The sequence below is a fragment of the Tenrec ecaudatus genome, chromosome 8, assembly GCF_050624435.1.
Source record: "Tenrec ecaudatus isolate mTenEca1 chromosome 8, mTenEca1.hap1, whole genome shotgun sequence".
Lineage (NCBI taxonomy): Eukaryota > Metazoa > Chordata > Mammalia > Afrosoricida > Tenrecidae > Tenrec > Tenrec ecaudatus.
Window position 1 is genome coordinate 139,700,571 of NC_134537.1, and position 19,561 is coordinate 139,720,131.

At 44.0% G+C, this 19,561-nt stretch overlaps 1 protein-coding gene across 1 annotated transcript in view; it reads left to right on the forward strand.

The window, feature by feature from the left end:
* Nucleotides 1–19,561, forward strand: part of M1AP (meiosis 1 associated protein) — a 119,381-nt gene that overhangs the window by 86,894 nt on the left and 12,926 nt on the right. Inside the window, exons 6-7 of the mRNA XM_075556898.1 lie at nt 7,808–7,970; nt 9,081–9,222. Coding sequence (XP_075413013.1) covers nt 7,808–7,970; nt 9,081–9,222 — 305 coding nt within the window. The remainder of the gene's footprint in view (nt 1–7,807; nt 7,971–9,080; nt 9,223–19,561) is intronic.

The window sequence follows — 19,561 nt, forward strand, 5'->3', positions numbered from 1 at the left end:
AGGAAGATGAGCATCATGGAATGCCAGTTTAATAGAACAAAGTATTCTTGCATTGAGGGAGTACTTGAGTAGAGACCCAATGTCCATCTGCTACCTTAATACTAAATGTATACATATATGCACATAAATCTGTTTCCCCATCCTCATTTATAAATATATTTATATATATATACATGCCTGTATTTAGACCTCTATAAATGCACTTTACCTCCTAGTTCTTTCTTCAATTTCCTTTTACCTTCCTCTTGTCCCACTATCATGTTCAGTCTTCATTAGGGTTTCAGTAATTCCTCTCGGTTACATTACTCTTGGTCACACCCTACCGGGCCTCCTACACCCTCCTCACCACCGATTTGGATCATTTGTTGTTCCCTTGTCCCTGGGTTTGTTAACACCACTACCTTTCCCCCCACCTCCCCGTCTCCCATGTCCCCCCGGAACTGTCGGTCCCGTTGTTTTCTCCTCCAGCCTATCTTATTTAGATATTGCATTGGGTGAGTAGACAAACCTGTGGAGATAATCACATGCACAAAAACAAGACAGAGAAAAACCAAGCAACGAAAGAAAACAAAACAACAACTAGCCACCGACAAAAGAAATAACATAACAAGAAAAAAAAGCTTGTAGTTAGGTCAAGGACTGTTGTTTGGCCTTTAGGACTGTTTTCCAGTCGAGTCTGTTGGGGCTTCAAGCCCTGGCCCCAAAGTCTATATATTGCTATTCCCTGGGGACTTGGTTGCTCTGTTCCCCGTGCTGTTCTGTTGAATGCCCTTAGTGTTTTGCCTCAGTGTGGTGGGATCAGATTGGGTGGTATTCTCACTCTGTGTCTCCAGTGTTGTCCCCTGTAGGGCTATGGGTCAGTGAGGGATGTCATGTTTCATAGTGGTCTTCTCTGTGGATTGACTGCTCTGAGCGGGAATATCATCCTCAAGGGTTGGTGGGCCAGGATGTGCTCCACTCTCTCTTCCTCCCCCTTCATTTGCTCCCATGTGCTCTGATCAGACATGTCCCTCTCCTGGAGCTGCAGATTCAGTGCTGTCCTCTGAATTAAATTCTTCTGGGGGGAGGGTCAGGTGTCCACATAGTTGGGATTGGGGTCAATCCCTCAGACCTCTCAAATTAACGTATCTTTAAAACAGCAATCCAATTGGTTGGATAGTGGGCCCTGCCCTGCCAAGATCTATGGCCCTTACCCTTCAAGCCTGAAACTGAACTCACTCTGTATATTAGATTAATTAATCATTTAAGACCCGAATGCAGAATTGACCCAAGGACAAAGTCCAGAGGGTTAGATAAGGAGGAGTGGAAACTGGAAACACAGGGAGGAAGTGGGATACGCTATGGTCCATTGAGGGGACGGCATTGGATGAGTTGCATCAGACAGGGGTGAATTGTTGAGTATGAAACGAGACCTGCTTTGCAAACCTTCACCTAGATCACACACCAAAACAGTTTTGTTTTGTTTTCTAAGTTCAATCAAAACAGTGGCTTCCAGGGCATCTCCTGGACCAAACATGAAGGCAGAGGTCAGCTCAGAAAATTACGGTGACTGCTTCTTCTAGATTCCCAAGGGACAATATTGATACACTTTCCCAGAGGAAAGTCACAGGATCTTACAAGGAAGAAGTTTTCAGAAAATGGAGACATACTCTGATGAGGAAAAGGTTAGGAATGTTGTATTGAGGGCTTTCCCGCATCATGACAATACTCCTGCCCATTCTTTGAGGGTAGCAAACGCTCCGCAAAGAGAATTCCACTGGGCACCCATCCCCCATCCACCACTACAGCACTAATCTTGCTCCTGCAGACTTCTCGTTGTTCCCCAAATTCAAAGAACATTGGAGAGGAACACAATTAGAGTCCATCAAGGATACTAAACATGCTGCGTTTACATTGTTTAAATGAAAGAGTAGAGAATTTTTCAGGGAAAAGTTAGCTAGAAACACTGCCTCTAGATGGAGGATAAAATGAGAGACAATAACTTCACGATTTGATGTTTTTTGTTTCATAAAAGTTTCTATGGTTTCGCAGCAATACTTTCTTTTCCTAGTCCTTGTATGAACCAGAACCCTGGTTTCAACACTACTTTACGTACCCTTACTTCAGTGTTGCCCCTGTCTTATACAGGCGAAACCTAAAACAGAGATTAACTAAACACTTGTCCTTTCTTCACCTGTCAGAATCAAAATCTATATTCTGTACATTTGACTATTCTTGGGCCACAGTATGTTCATCTAATCCAGGTCTGCCTGTCTCCAGAGCCTGGCCCTTACCTACTACCCTAGCCTGTCTGGTGCTCAACAATTCTGAGCAGAGGTATTTCCAGTACCTCACTCAAAAACAACAAAAATCTCACTGCCATCAAGTTGATTCTGACTCAGCAACCCTAATGCACAGGGTCTGACTGCCCCTATGAGTATGAGGCTATACCTCTTGAGTGGAGCAGAAAGCCTCATCTTTCTCCTGCAGAGCAGCTGGTAGCCTTGAACTTCGGGCCTTGTGATTAGCAGCCCGATGTGAAACCACTGTGCCACCAGGACTCCTCCAAGAGGGTTCAAAAGGCCAGAACTGCTGCAACCAGCCTTTCTGGGCTTCTCGTCACCTGGCATTTGCCCACGGCGTTGATCAGAATTTTTCCACTTTCCCTTCTCTCAAGTCTTTCAGCACCAGGGTCAGAGCCAGAAGTTTTATCTGTAATTGTTTTGGTGATCATGAGTTTTACTGGCTGCATAGTAGAACTTAGAGTCAGATTCCAGTCAGCCTGTGAGCTGGCAAAGTCTTCACTGTACCCAGACCAGGCACAGTTGGAGTGGGGTCTGGGGAAAGTAGACTTCTGGGGTGGGCCTGATCTATTGGAGATTTTAAACAATCACATTGTCAAGACCGTACTGCAGTTGTTTGTAAAAACAGATATCTTGCTGTACCCACTTGAAATGAAGATTTTAGGGTAAACCAGCCCCTGAGAACATCACGGGCCTGCAGGCACAATTGTACGGCTGTGATATATAAAGATTACAGTAAAGTCATTGAGAATAAGAGAGATAGGAGAGAGAGTAAAATAAAGGAGTCAGACACATTTCATGGTAGCATGCTCACCTCAGCCCTCTTGATGGAGGTGCTGGAGGTGGGGAGCACAGGAGAGAGAGGGAGAGGCAGCAAGGAGTGTGAGAAAGAGGGAGAGGGGAGGAGGATGGGAGGAGAGAGAGATTTCTTTCTAACCAAGTCTTATATATACTTGGGGGTGTGCAAGCCCCCTGGTTACATACATCATACATCACAGGAAAGGGTAGTACCATAGGCAATACAGCAATGGGAGGGGGACGACCTAGGGGTGTACACACAATAGGAAGAGGAGGGATTGGGGGTATACATGTGACAAGATGGGCGGATCCAAGATTCAGGATGGCAGCCTAACCTTGGTTGTTACTGAGCTAGTTTGACTTGTTTTATTCTGAGCTCTCCAGAGAAAGTAATCCACTGTCCTTATCAATAGGGTGTGAGCTCCACCTACAGTGAACCAGACAGTGTTGGATTGCTCCAATGACTGATGCCTTTAGGGGAGCGGTTCTTAAACTGTGGGTCGAGACCCCTTTGGGGGTCAAACAACCCTTTCATACATATTTCCAATGGTCTCTGTAATCCAGACAGCACTCCTCTATCCATCTCCAGGTGGGTCTGCACACAAGCAGATGCGCCCACATATGAGTACCTGGCATGCAGACTGGTACCCAGGCTACACCATGCTTCAAGACAACATTTCATTTATTTGTCATTAGAAATAAATATTTCACAATATATAATTACATATTGCTTTTGTGATTCATCACTATGCTTTAATCATGTTCAATTTGTAACAATGAAAATACATCCTGCATATCAGTTATCTACATTACGATTCATAACAGTAGCAAAGTTACAGTGATGAAGTAGCAACGAAAATAATTTTATGGTTTGGAGTCCCCACAACATGAGAAACTCTATTAAAGGACTATGGCATTAGGAAGGTTAAGAACCAGTGCTTCAGGAAGAATGTCTCCAAACATCTGACCTCCCACCCTGTGCTGGCAAGCAGCCTCTTAGGTTTGGCATGTATTTGGGGGAGACAAGCTAGGGAAAAGCCTTTTTATATCCCACATGAAGCAAGGCAAAACACACACACACACATACACACACAGCACAAATCCTCCTAGTGCAGCAGAGACTTTTGAAGAACATCACATTGATCCCTCCTTACAAGATTCTCCACTTCAGACCACCTGCTTCTTTAACTACCTTCAGCCCTGACCCCATTTCTAGTGGTTTCCTTCATAGACATCCCACTGACATTAAGGATGTACCATCAGTCCGCTCAGACAAGTGTCTTCTCCTTTCTTTGGCTGGGGGCCTGCTGTCACTACAGCTAGTCTCTGGGTAGTAACAAGCATACCTGGTTCCAAACTCCAGCCCTGACAACACAGCTTTCCCAGCTTTGGAATACTCAGGCTCGATGCAATAAGAATCATGTGAGGGGAAAAAAAAGAATCACTTGAGAACCCCAAACATTATAAACACAACTAGTGTGACCTCGAACAAAATAATAATTATTATTATGTACAAATTGTAATTTCTCTGTACTGGTCCTCAAAACAACCAATAAAATACTAGTTACCAATAAAAATGTAAAAATCACATGGAGAAAAATCACATGGGGAGCTTTGTAAACTATCAGTATATGAACCCCACAAGAACCCTGGGGTTCATTGGCTGCTAATTGCAAGATCAGCAGTTCAAATCCACCAACCACTCCTCAGGAAAAGATGGGACTTTCTACTCCATGAAGAGTAATAGTTTTAGAAGATCAAAGGCTTAAATCTAACTTGAACAGTTAAAACTTTGTCAGTAGAGCCCCACTATGATGCAGGATGGGCCTGATCAAGTTCCACAAATTTTCTGTATTTTTGGTTTGTAGTGTTTGGTTTTTCTTTGTTTATATTAGGGTGTATCTCAGAAGTGTTATGTCTTTGGAGGTTACCTTCTTGAAGTTATGTTATATGCCTTCCAGTTTTTCAGTACATGAAACCCAGGATTGATGAACTTATAGGGACAGCAAGTAGAAGAAGGGACTGGGGGGAGTGGGGAGGTACAGTGATGGTGTGGGGTGAAAATGAGATGATATCAAGGAGTCTCTGCAGAGAAAGAATGTCTGGAAACTGATTGTGGTAGCAATGGTATGGCTCCACTTGACATGACTGAATTATGGAATTATATAATATGTCTTTATTTTTAATCATTTTATTGGAAGCTCTTATACCTCTTATAACATCCCATACATCCAAAAATTGTATCAAGCATATTTGTACATATGTTGCCATCATCATTTCCAAAACATTTTCTACATGAGCCCTTGGTATAAGCTCCTCTTTTTCTCCTCCCTCCTCCACCCTTCCACCCTCATGAATCCTTGATCAATTATATATTGTTATCATTTGTATCTTACACTGTTCGTTGTCTCCCTTCTCCCACTTGTCTGTTTATTCATTCCCTTTCCCGGGGGGAGGGTGTGCTATATATCCAACCTAGTGATGGGTTCCCCCTTTCTCCCCCTTCCCCCTGCCTGACCATCCCCTACCTTCATTAAATCTCTACTCCCACTACTGTTCCCGTGGGGTTTATCTGTTCTGAATTCCATGTGTTGAGCGCTCTTATCTGTGTTCTCCGGTCTAGCCAGATTAGTAAGGCAGAACTGGGTCAGGGTAGTGGGACGGGAGGTGGGCAGGGAAGCATTCAGGAACTAGAGGAATGATGTGTGTTTTGTTGGTACTGTACTGCACCTTGGTTGGATCCTCCCTTCCTTATAACCCTTCAGGGTGGGGGTCCGATAACCAATTGTCTACAGATGGGCTTTGGGTCCACTCCAACCCCCCTCGTTCACATTGATATACCATAGTTGTTTGTTTGGGATCTTTTGACACCTGATACCTGATCCGGTCGATACCTCATGATCACACAGGCTTGTTGCTTCTTCCATGTGGGCTTATTTGCTTCCCTGCTAGGTGAAGGCTTATTTAACTTCAAGCCTGTAGGACCCCAGATGTTATATCTTTTGCTAGCTGGACACCATCTGCTCTCTTCACCACATTTACTTATGCACCCATTTTGTCTTCAGCTATCATGTTGGGAAGGTGAATATCCAAGAATGCCAGGTTATTAGAACAAAGTGTTGTGTTAAGGGAGGCCTTGAGTAGAGGTCCAAAGTCCTTCTGCTATCTTTCTACTTAACATATAAATATATGTACATTGGTCTCTGTCCCTTATGATATGACTTAAATCCCAATTAATAAAAAAAGAAAATTTCAATTAAAAAAGAGCAACAGTCTTGGAAACTCAAGAGGCAGTTCTACTTTCTCCTATAGGGTTGTTATGAGTTGGCATTGACATGGAAATGAGGTTTTTTTTAATATGGACCCCATCCTAGGATCTCTAGTAACACCGTGGTTAAAGAACTCCACTGCTAACTAAAAGGTCAGTGGATCAAACCCACCAGAGGTGGCAGTTCTACTCCATCCTATAGTGTCATTGTGAGTCCGAATCAACTTTATGGTACTGGCTAGGGTTTGGGTTTGGGACTCCATCCCCAGAGCTTCTGATTTCATGGGTCTGGATTAGGGCTCAGTCTTTTTTCTTTTTTTTTTGTAAGTTCCCCAGGTGATTCTCCTTACAACCAAGGTTGAGGGCCTCAGCCAAAGAAACACAGCTACCCTGTCTTGAAGGCCCAGGACCCAGGAGTGGAGAAGTCAGACTCAGAAAATGACTAGCAGCAGCAACCCTGGGCAAAGCCCTTCTTACTCATTTCCTGGGCTTTAGGGAGCACCAGGCCTAGAGCTGTCTCGCCCAGAATTCCCTGGACCCATGAAAGCTGACTGGATCTGACACCTCCTCTGCCATTTTTTCTTCCTAATTTACTTCTACTTTTGTTTTTACATCAAATTGCCATTAGTCCAGTCATTTTGATACATCACGAGCACCAACCAGTAGCCTCCTCATAAGTTCTGAACCTCTTCTAAGTTGCAAGTCTGTTACCAGTATTCAAATTGGGTGTATATTTAAAACACATGACAGCATCTTTGTAATATCAAGAATCCAGGCCTGGTGGGAATGTATCTACTAGCAGAAAAGCACTAATACCAAAGAGGACAACATCGAGATGAGGCTGTCTTGCAAGTCTTAGTCCTCCTCAGGATAGTTATCTACCTTAGGGAAGGCCCAAGGTTTTGAAAAAAAAAGTCTTATACTAAAGTTTCTTTGGGGAACTGAAAAATAAACTGACTCAGGAACTTATTCCTCCCCTCCCCCCAAATAGTCCCTAAAAGAGTCCTCGGAGAAATTATCTGTCAGCTGACTGCCCGCCTGACTTCTGCTTTCTGGCTCTTCCCTTAGCCAACCATAAGGAAGAAGCAGAGACTAGCTTCTCCTTTGATCTCCAAAAGATCTCTGCACATTATCCTGTTAGCGGCTCCCCATAGAGGACAGTGTTCCTCTCAGGCTAGATCACAAGACACAACTCTCACTCTGAGGCAACTGCTCAGCCAGCCCTAGAACAAATATACAAAAATCATGTCAGAACCAGAAGACAAACGAACTGTTCTATGAAGTCATAGAGATGGTGTAGATTCACAAACCCATTTTGCTTTCTTCTTCCCACTCCCCGTCTCCTCCCAACCCTTAGTTGCCTGGTAGAGGAAGAGGATAGCAGATGTTAGCTCTTAATCACATTGCCTGAGGTAAGCTGTAGCCCATAATCCCTCCCCCAATGTCATTTTTCTTGTAGTGTGTCTGAAATGCGATCTCCAGGAGCGACTTCTCAGCCCGTCCCTGCTCCCTGGCACAGCTGACGGCTCCATGAGAATGGATGACCCCAAAGGGGACTTGAGTACCATCTACCAGATGCCTTCCCAGTCATCAGACTCTCATTACAAGCTCCAAGTAGTCAAGTATGGGCCCCAAAGAACCTCCCATCCATGTACATGCTTTTTCTTCCTGGTTCCACGGCGAGGTAGTGCAGAGAGGGAGGGCATCTCTTGAGTGGCAGGCCGACAGAGGTCACTTCCGAAGCAGCATTTCCATGAACGGGCCTCAAAGAGCAGCTGGTGGAGGGTATGCCCTGGTAGAATATTCTGGGGTCTGGATGAGGATTGGAAATCCGAAAAGTCTCTGAACATAGAGATAAACAAGATAAAAAATTAATGTACAGATAATGAAAAATGTTGCATGTAATGATTCTTATTGAATGCTTACTATGTTTAGGTGGCAAGACAGAGATCTGCCCTTGGAGAAGCAAGCAATTCAATACATAGAATTATTCCTATCTCACTCCCATTCCTTTAAGTACTAAAATTTCGGCTTCCAGGGAATGAATCATAGGGTAGAATTAGTGACAAGGGCAAAGGTCTATGTTCTGTTTCCTAATTCTGTCCACGGTGATCAATGAGCAGGTACCTGAGTTAGTTTGTCCAGGGGTTTGTGATGAGGGATGCTGACAAAGAAGCATCTTATGTGTATCCTTTGCCAGCACCTTTCCATAAAAGAATCAGGTCTGGGATGCAGAGAGTTAGCCTACTATTGTGTAAGATAGCAGAGGCTCATGGGAGCATGTCCAAAGAAACCACTCAGAAGGAATGGATTCAGGAGAAGAAATAGACTCCCGGTGGTTACTGTACTCATTGATTAGCAAATTTCCTGGTGCCAATACCACACTAAGTGCTGGCCATACAAAATAAATAATTCTTAAGACTCAACTTAAATACAGAGTCCCTGTGCCATGCAAATGATTAAGCACGAGGCTACTAACCAAAAGGTTAAGGGTTTGAAGTGCACCCCCACAAGGCACAGCAGCACTCTGCTTCTGAGTGTCCCAGCCTCGAAAGCTATGGGGCTCACTGGACTTTGAAATACACTGGGTTCCCGTGCGACAAATCTGCTCAATGACAACTGGTTTTGCTTAGTGTTTTAACCAAAAGACTTCTGCAATAGGGTCTTAGACTTAAGCTGAATTTAAGTGCAGGTTCTGAATGTTACTAAAGAGTCTTTCATTGTCTTCTCAGGGCTCTAAAATTTAGTGGGGTCTGTGAGTCACTGATGTATGGACTCCCATTCATTCTCAGACCCACAAGCTGTTGGCAGTTGGACTGGGATGAGCTGGAGACAAATCAGAAGCATTTCCATGCTCTGTGTCACAGCTTGCAGGTGAGTACCCATTTCTCAGGTGAGGATTAGGACGAATGTTGACGTTCCAACCACAGAAAAGCAGCTAACTTAGTCTTGTTCTAAGCCCACACTTGTCCCGGTCCTCAAGTAGAATGGGCCGGGGATGGGGGCGGGGGAGGGGCTATGAAGACTGGGAATATTCTGACATTTAAGCAAATCTGACTTACCTCTGTGGATTTCATGCTATTTACTTAAATAGCTAAATTGGAAAATCTCTGATTTTGTAGGCTGAGAATTCAAATGACAAAAGAAAAATTTTCCCTAAATAACTGTATTTTAAAACCTGCTTCTTCCTAACACTGTGCTGACCATTGTGGTTTAATTAGATGGAGAGCACCTGGTGTGTACCAGACTCATGGCGGGCTCTATGTACTCAGGGGTAACATCAGAGCGCTATCTATGGTCTCAAGAGATTTACTCTGTAACGGAAGAAACAGCTAAGCATGCACACACATAAAAGAGGGCTTCCAAAAGTTCAGAGAATATGGGATTAAAGGATAGTGGAATTTTCCCACAAACTTTTTGAACCCCCCACTATTCTTAGGTGGTAGTATTCTAAGGATGAAGAGACGTCAGATTCAAATATAATTTATAGAGATACATTTACTCAGCTTTCAAGAGGATACAACAAGACGAAGAGAATTCCTCTAGATGAGGGAGACTATCAGCGCAAGGCTATCATGGTACCTAAGGATCTACAGAAACACAGCCACTTAAACAGGACATGGAGTACAAGGGAAATGGTCACAACAACATAACTGAGAGCAGATCAATAGATCACAGTGGCAGGCATAACTACAGAAGTGGGGGAAGGAGCCGTACTGGGATGCTTATGCTAATCTAGATAGAAACTCTTACAAGATTGGCCTAGAGCCCTCCGATTGTAGCAGTAAGGCTCTTGACCTTGCTACCCATTGTTGTTGTACAAACAAAACAAATACTATGTACAAACAAAACAAAATACTCTATGTACAAATAAAACAAAATACTACCTGGTCCTGTGCCATGTTCACAATTGTTGCTATGTTTTACACCAGTGGTTCTCAACCTTCCTAATGCCGCTTTAATACAGGTCCTCATGGGTGACTCCCCAACCATAAATTATTTTCATTGCTACTTCATAACTGTAATTTTGCTACTGTTATGAATTGTAATATAAATATCTGATATATAGGATGTATTAGGCGACCCCTATGAAAGGGTCGTTCAACCCCTCCAAAGGGGTCACCACCCACAGGTTGAGAACCGCTGTTTTAGACACTTGGTACAGCAACTGTGTGGCTCCGTCATATCAAGGTTTTCCTCCTTTCACTGGCCCTTTACCTTACCAAGCCCGCTGTCCTTTTCCAGGACCTCTCCGATATCATGTCCAAAGTGCACGAGAGCCCTCTGGCTGCATTTCTTCCAGGACAGATGTGCTTGTTTGTTTGGCAGCTCACAGTACCTTTAATAGTCTTCAAAGGCATCAGTTCTTCTCCAGTCTTCTTTACTCAGTGTCCACCTTTCACCTGCCTGTGAGGCCACTGAAAATGCCAAAGCGTGGGTTAGTGCAGAGTGGGTGGAAAGTGGGTTCTTGCAGAAGCCACTAGGTAAGAATCTAACACCTGATCATTTTCTCTCCCTGCTGACCCATTTTAAATCTGTTCTAGTTTTTAATATTTTCTGCTGCTTTTTGGCAGCGTTTTCTCTGTTTTACTTTGTTATTGTTGGTCGGTTTTGGTATGTTTTTCTGTATGTGAAATCCAGGATAGGTAAATCTAAATAGGCAGTAAATGTATAATGGGTCCATGGGGATATGGCAGGGGAGGTCTGGGGTGATGGGGAGCTAATTATGGTGATGATTGTACAACTCTTCTTTTTTTTCCCAAACCATTTTATTAGGAGCGAATCCATGCATCATACCATTTTATAGTTCAATCACATCGAGCAGTAGTGTACAATTGCTAGACTATCGGTTTAAAAACATTTTCTTCCTTCTTGAACTCCTTGATATCAGCCCCCTCTCCACCTCACCTCACCCCTACCTCTGGTACTGTAGCTTCCAGGAACCCTTATTCTAGTTGGCTCTATAGGTTCATCTAGCCTGGGTTTCATACACTGCAAAACACAGGAAAACACCTAACGAAATTTCAAGACGGCTACCCACAATAACAAAATACAACAGAAATAAACCCCAATATGAAAAAACACGCAGAGAGAGAGAGTGTGAGAAAACAGATCAAGCCCAAGTGTACCAGAAGAGAGATCAAGTGACAAGGTTTTAACCGTTCCAGCCAGTTTTCCTAGTTTAATGTACCACGGTTCTCTCCAATACTCTGATAACCAGATTATTCCCATCCCTCAATTATGGTTCGAGGGAACTCACCGGAGGCCTGTTCCCTTTGTAAATCCTGCAATTACATGTGTATTTGAGGGCTTCCACAAGCATCCATAGCCTTTTGTACACCAGAATCTCATCATTTAAGCTCTGATACTATTCTCTCCATCAGGTTTGGATTAATATCATTCAATCCTTGAATCACAGGTTTTGGGGTGCTTCTTCCATGTGGGCTTAGTTGATATCTCACTTAGATGGCTGCTTGTTTGAAAACCAGGTAAGACTCCAGATGCTATTCTTTTTTTATAGCTGGGCACCATCTAATTTCTTCACCACACTTTGCTATAGCACCTATATCTTCTGTGTTTCCTTCGTGAGAGCAGTTATCGAGAGGGGCCATACAGTGAGAACAAATTGTTCTTATAATGGAACTAGGATTAAGTGGGAGCCCAAAATACATTCCTGAATCTAGGTTTTTTTTTTATCTGCCACTGTCTCACCTTGTTAACTTATGGTAGAGGAGCTTATCAATCATTTCCCTGGAGCATAAAGGACCTTCTGTTTTCAGTGTCATTGTATCATGTTTTTAGTGTGGCTTACACTTCTTCCTTCAGTTCCACTGGTTCTTGATCATACGCTTCCTCCTGAAATGGTAGAGTGTCAACTAGTTCTTTTAGGAATGGTGACTATGCATTCTTTCTATCTTCTTTTTATTTTTCCTGATACCTTCAATATTTTGCCAACAGAATCTTTCGATAATCCAAATCAAGGTTTGAATTTTTCCTTCAGTTCTTTCAGCTTAAGATATACCGAGTATGCTCTTCCTTCTCGGTTTTCTAACTCTAGGCCCTTGCACATTTCATTATAATACCCACTCAGCTGCTACCTGGAAGGCTGGAGATTCAAGTTCCCTCAGAGCACCTCAGGAGGAAAGCCTAGTGATCTGCTTCTGAAATGTTTCACTCTTGAAAGCCCTACCGTTCTATGACACTTGGGGCTGCCCTGAGCCCAAATCAACTTGTAATCATTTTCTGGAATAAAAGAAAAGACTGCCATAAGAGACCCTCTCTGTCAAGGGAACATTTAAACTGAGACTGAGAAGATGAACGGCAATTAGCCAGGTGAAGGGCATCCTCAGTACAGGAGAAGACACACGTGCAAAGCCCCTGAGGCTGAGAGAAGACCAAAGAGTGAAAGACCATCATGACTGAGGGCGGGGAGCGGTGCAGGGTGGGGGGCGGGAGGGACACAAAGAGATCAGCATGGGGAGAGGGAAAGCATCAAGTAGCATCACATCGCTTCCTAGCCATTATTTCCATAAATAGGAAAAAACTGAAAGAGCACACAGATAAAACAAGAAAGCAAAATCCAGCAGCAGCAAATATGATTCAGGAAAAGGCAAAACCTCCCAGATGGATGTCGATGGACAGTTGGGCTCACTAGGATGTGGGTGACAGGGACAGCACCACAGTGACTCTTTCACTATCAGTAAGAGACTTCTTGTTTTCCTGTTTCAAAGATCACACTCCCTTTGGTATCCACCCACTGACTTCCTGTTTCCTTTCTGAAGCACCATCTCCTCTCTTCCAGAGCAGAGACAACGCTTTCTGACTGGTAGGCCCTGAGCTGAGTTTACTCTTTTCTGCACCCGAGTCTTCAGCATCTCAGGGATGATACATCACTCAAGTGCCTTAAACACATTCTTAGAAGGATGCGGCATTTTAAATACATGCTGGCCTTTGCATAGATTGCGACAAGGAGTGTACATTTTCTGGAAACAATAACATTCAATACTGGAAGTCTGTGGCCAAGAAAGTCATCCAAGAAAGCATCAGAAAAGGGAATAAAGATGTGTGGACCCCAGGTTCCTCTCAGAGTGATTTCCAGTAGTGAAAACAACCAAAGGAGCAAGAACGAGCTAAATGGGTAAATCTAGACAGAAAATGATGAGTGTTCAAGTTTGGCTGAACAATGAGGTAATATATAACCTTTAAAAATGAAAATAGGAAAAAACTATTCTCTTCCATCCTAGTTCATATGCACAAGATCCATGTCTCTCTGTCTTTGAACTTGGAGGTTAAGACTCTGGATTTACCTATTCAACAAATAATTACTGAGCACAATATGCCAGTCACTGTTTGGAGGCCTATAGAGACTCCCCTTACCATTTCTCTCCCATGGAAAGTCTTGCAATAAGTGATTGGCCCCTCACTGCTACTCTTTTCTGGAGCTCTTACTGAGTGCTGATCACTTCACCAAGTGTTTCTCAAACTTTCTCTCGTTCATTCTCAACAATACCCGGGGGAGAGAGATGACTGTATCTACTTTAACAAATGAGGAAGACTCGGGTCTAAAGAGGTCAGTGACTTAGCAAAAGTCACATAACGACTGGAAGAGGGTGAGTCAGAATTTGAATCTTGTTCTGTTCTCACGAGTTCCTAGTTTTAACTTCTTTGAGAAATGTTCTTCTCTGAGTGTGACCAGATAAGTAGAGAAGACAGCACTGCGGCAAATGCCTCGTTCACCTGGACCCAGTGCTGCTTCACATCACGGAACCTGAACTCCCTCAGAGTCAACTGAATACTCTTCACAGCTCCGCGCGTCCACCTTGTGCTACGGTTCCCTGTTGCATCCCTATTCAATAGAGACCGCTCTCCTTTCTCTGGAAAAGGAAGAAGCCGTGTTTCCCTGGCTCTGTGCCTTGCTCTCCCCAGAACATCTCCAGGCAGTCAAATTTCTGAAAAGCAGTGTGTTCCCGTAGGGAGGTCTCTTGCACCTGCATCTACTCATCCGTGAGCACAATGCCTTGCACGCCTACTACATGACGAGGCTGGCTTGAAAGCGTCCTTCCGGGCCCTCTTTGACAAGCGTGCAGCACTTCCATCCATGGCTTTGTTCTCCCTCGTACATTGATTTCCTGTACGCTTCAGAAGCTGGTGTCAGGTCAGCCCCTGCAGAACTCCTTTGCCTTTTGTTTCTCACTATGATGTTTCCCCTTTAAGGCAACTTCTCATTCTAACTTCTGTCTTTCTGCTTATAGCACTACCACCACTGTCTAATCACCCAAGCTTGAAACCTCAGCTACTTCCAGCTACCTCACCCTCAACCTACTTCAGCCCCAAATCACATCAGTTTTCCTCTTAGATCATCAGTTGAAAGTGTCCTTTCCTTCCCGTTCCCACTGCTTGTTCTCACGCTGCCTTCCTCAGCACACTCTAGTCCTGCTTCCCTCCAGACCACCGATGTCTTGCTCTGCCACTTTACCATGCACGCAGGCACCAGATGAGCCGTGGAAGCAGTCTCCGGATGATGTGTTTTGCTGGGGTGCAGTACCAAATCAACTATTAAGCTTTGCCTGTTCTGTTCTCACAGCATCTGCTGCCCTTGCCTTGTCCTCTCCATTCTTCCTGACGCTATGTCCTATCACTTCCTGTCAGTCCAGTTCTTTTTTTGCCTCTCTCTTTGAACATTGTAGTCATCTTGCCTCAATGGCTTTTGGGTTTCCCATTCCTTATCCAGTCCTTGGGCAGTCACCAGGTTCATCGTGAAACAGGGCAGATTCTGTCGCTCCTCCGCTTTAAAATACAGGGTGCGGCCTATTGCCCGTGCGCTAAAGTCCTTCGCCTAGTGTCCAAGGTCCCGTCTTGTCTCCCGTTACTCGCTGCTCTTCGTACATGGCCTACTCCAACCAGATTCATATGCAAACCTATATATGTTTCCCCCTTGAAGCTCTGCTCACACTGTCCCCTCTCTCATCTCCACGTGTGCAAATCCTACCCAAGGCTGAAAGGCCCCCTCAAGTGCTATTCCTTTGGGGAGAGCCCTTTCCAGATTCCTCTATTTACACGATGTATTCCTTTTTAGAGAATAGCATGTTTCAAATAGTTTAAAAGATTTGGATCAAAGTCTAAAATTGCAAATTTGACTTCCCTACTCCAAGATGACATGGTTGCCTCTTTCCCGTTTTCTGCCCCTTTCTTACAGTACTGCTTCATTCCTCAAGCCAAATCTAAGCCCAGCGTAGAAGGCCCTCCCCTTCCTTACTCCTGCTTTGCAGGGCGCTGTGGCAAGGTGGTTTTTAATCTGTTGTGATAAAATTTAATTTGTAATGTCAATGAAAAGCATGGGCTTTAAAATCAGACGACTCCAGACTCCAGAAGGCTGCTTTACCTCCCAGTTGTGCGAACAAAGGCCAGATCTGTAACCTGTCTAAGCGTGGGTGCGGCCCTCTGTTTATAACTCTGAACAGTCTAACAGCCCCACGTGATCTCGTCTGTGCGCCAGTGCCATGTAAGGAAGCACGCTTCAGAGGCCCCAGGGTAAAATGCTCAGGTCTTTATTTGTGTCTTTCTTTCTTTCTTTTCTACTTTTTTCAGGAAGGTGAGCATCATGGAATGCCAGTTTAATGGAACAATGTGTTCTTGCATTGAGGGAATACTTGAGTGGAGGACCAATGTCCATCTGCTACCTTAATACTAAAGTTATAAGTATATGCACATAGATCTATTTCCCCATCCTCATATATAAATACATTTATAAATGTAAATGCCTGTATTTAGACCTCTATAAATGCCCATTGCCTCCTAGCTCTTTCTTCTATTTCCTTTTACTGTCCTCTTGTCCCACTATCATGCTCAGCCCTCATTTGGGTTTCAGTCATTCCTCTCAGTTACATTGCCCTTGATCAAGCCTTACCAGGCCTCCTACACCCTCCTTGCCATTGATTGTGGATCACTTGTTGTTCCCTTGTCCCTGGGGTTGTAAATACCCACTTCCTTTCCCCATCTTCCCCCTCTCCTATGTCCCCCCAGAACCATTGATCTCATTGTTCTCTCCTCCAAATTGTTTATCCAGCCTGTCTTATCTAGAGAGACCTGCAGAGATAATAATATGCATGAAAAGCAGACAAAGCAACAACAAGAACAGAAACCGACAATAAAAAAAGAAAAGCCTGTAAATAGTTCAAGGGCTGTTTGTTGACTTTTAGGAGTGTTTCCCAGTCCAGTCTGATGGGGTGCCACACCCTGGCCCCAAAGTCTATTTGGTACTCCCTGGAGCATTCATTGCTCTGCTCCCCTTGCTGTTCTGTTGTACACCCTTAGTGTTTCACTTCAGTGTGGTGGGGTCAGATTGGGCTCAATCCCCGCACTGTATCTCCAGTGTTGCCCTGTAGCGCGATGGGTCAGTGAGGGACGGCATGTCTCTTGGTGGGGCCAGCCCTGTGGTCCTCTCTGTGCTTTGGCTTCTCTGAGCGGGAATATCGTCCTCAGGGCTTGGTGGGTTATTTGCGTCTTTCATAGGACACCAAAGAGAATCTATTTCATAACCCATGATGGCATTCTTCCTCCACTTTCTGATTATCTCAAACCTGGAGCTGTTCCAAGAGCCTTTTATCAGACAAACCCTCAAACTCGACATCTCCTCGCCTCTTCCTCTGGTTGTCTGCGTCCTCCCTCTGTCCGCCTGTGGTGTAGATTACCCAGCCCCACTGACCTCGTCCTCGCTCCTCTCAGGCTCTGTCTGTCTCGACTTTTTCACTATACCCAGGAGCAGAGCTGGCATGAGAAGACACTTCCTTTGGGAGAGTCAGGAAGGAGTAAGAGGAGGTTCTGGAATGCATGGCTAATTGTCATGAGATTAGAAGACCTGGCTACTGTTACTGAGCATTTTGGTCAAAAGGGGAAAAATACAGAGAAGAATTTCAAATTTTCATGGACTCTAGACTTCCTGGAGCCACGGAGGGCCTTTAAATCCTTAAAACTATTGCCCTAAGAAAACCTTTTAACCTAAAATTTAAAATATCGCCCAAAATCTTTAAAACTGAACAACATTGGAAAGTAGATCTGCCTTTGGGCATGGTGCCCTTTGAAGGGTGACCTCCATATGATCAAATTGGTGATGACAACTCAAAAGATTCAACAGGAATCTCATGGGACAGTGAGTTATGCTAATGTGGAACAGTTCAGAAAAAGAGGGTGAAAATATTGCTGCACAACTCAAAGAATGTGATCAGCGTCCCTGAATTGTACATGTAGAAATGGTTGAGTTGTTTTGGGTAGATAATCCCAACAGCAAATAAACAAATGTATTTGAAAGTTTTATAAGGAAATAAAAATGAAGCAGAGTGAGAAAGAAAGGCAAGGTGCCTGGCAGAGATATACACCAGTAACTCCTGTCCAGGTCCTCCATGCAGTGGTGGTGGTTATTGGGTGCATCAAGTCCGTGCTGGTGTGTGGTCTCCCTGTGTACAACAGAACAACCAAGCATTGCTGGCCCTGAGCCATTCCCACCAGCATTGCTGTATTTGAATTCAGTATTATTACCCCTGTATATCTGTCTCCTTTTTCATTGACCTCTACTTTACCAAGCCTAGTTTGCTCAGCATACACACTAAATAAGGATGGTGAAAGGATACAACCCTGATGTACATATGTCCTGATTGTAAATCATATGCCACGCCCTTGTTCTGTTCTGCATGAGCACAATGTAATGTTCTGGAATTCCCATTCTTCTCAATGTTATCCATACTTTCTTATGAGCCACCACACAGTTGAATGCCTTCTCATGGTCAATAAAATATAGGTGAACATCTTTCCGGTAGGCTCTGTTTTTAGCCAATATCCATCTGATGTCACCAATGAAAGTCCTTATGCCACATCCTCTTCTGAATCCAGCTTGTGCCTCTGGCCAATCCCTGTTGATGTATGACTGCAACCATTGTTGAATTATCTTCAGCCAAATTTTGCTTGAGCATTATACTAATCATATATCTGTTTGACAATGTCCACATGCGTTCTGTCACCTCTCGTTAGGTTGGGCAGAAATAGGGACCTCTCCCAGTCGGCCGGCCAGGTAGCTGTCTTCCAAATTTCTTGGTATAGACCAGTAAACACCTCCGGTACTGCATCCATTTGTCGAAGCATTTCAGGTATCCCATCAATTCCTGGGACCCTATTTTTCTCTAGTGCTTTCTGTACAGCTTGAACATCATCTTCCTTTAATACCATCAACTCTTGGTCACGTGCTACCTTCTTCAATTGTAAAAAGTCACTCACTGCCATCAAGCCGATGGTGACGCATAGTGACCCCTGTGGTTTTATGAGGCTCTAACTGTTTATAGGAGTAGAAAGGCCAGTCTTTCTCCCTCAGAGCTGCTGGTGGTTTTGAACTGCTAACCTTGTAGGTCGTAGCCCAATAGGTAACCACTATGCCACCAGGACTCCATGTAGAATAGAGATAATAAAATGCACCTTATAAGGTTTTAAAATAATAGTACTATGTACAACGTGTCACTTTTGCCTGGCACATGATTTGCACTTAGTTGTTGGTTTGTAATTCTACAATTTCCATTTGTTTCTTGTCTACAGATTCTAATTTGCTAGAGAAATTGTCCAGATTTTTATACACATATAGTAATCATAGTTCTGTGACATTTCTGGTCAGCTACATACCATACCTGGTCCACCTATAGATTTGTTTTTGTTATCATTGGTTTTCAGACATTTTGGTCCTGACTTTTGGCAAACTTGGTAATATTTTAGTATAAGATACATTGTAAGTAAGTAAATTGTAGAGGCTCCAGCTGATATTGGCTTCCCCTAGAGAAAGTTCACTCTTTCCTGAACTAGACAGAAAGAGTCGTAACCGGTCAAGCTAGTCCACTCAGGTGGAACTGTGCTGCATTAAAGCTGGGCTGCAGTTAGTTACGGCTGGCTCTGTTTACCCCGGGGTTGCTTCTGCCCCTCCAGGTTTTACCACAACAGCCTGGACGAGCCCATCTATCCCCTCCCTTGGAAGGTCCCAACTCTATAACTCTAATTCTTGTCTCCAAATCCTGTTAAACATTAGCCTGTTCAGAGATTTCTGCCTGGGTATTTTTGCCTCCTTCTCCAAGCAGTTCCTTCCAGTTTGGGGCAAAGGGGCTAAGTAGGAAATTGACCTGACGCCCCACCCTCACCCTGGAAGCCTCCGCCAAAAGATGGCTGTGATCTCTGTTTCCCG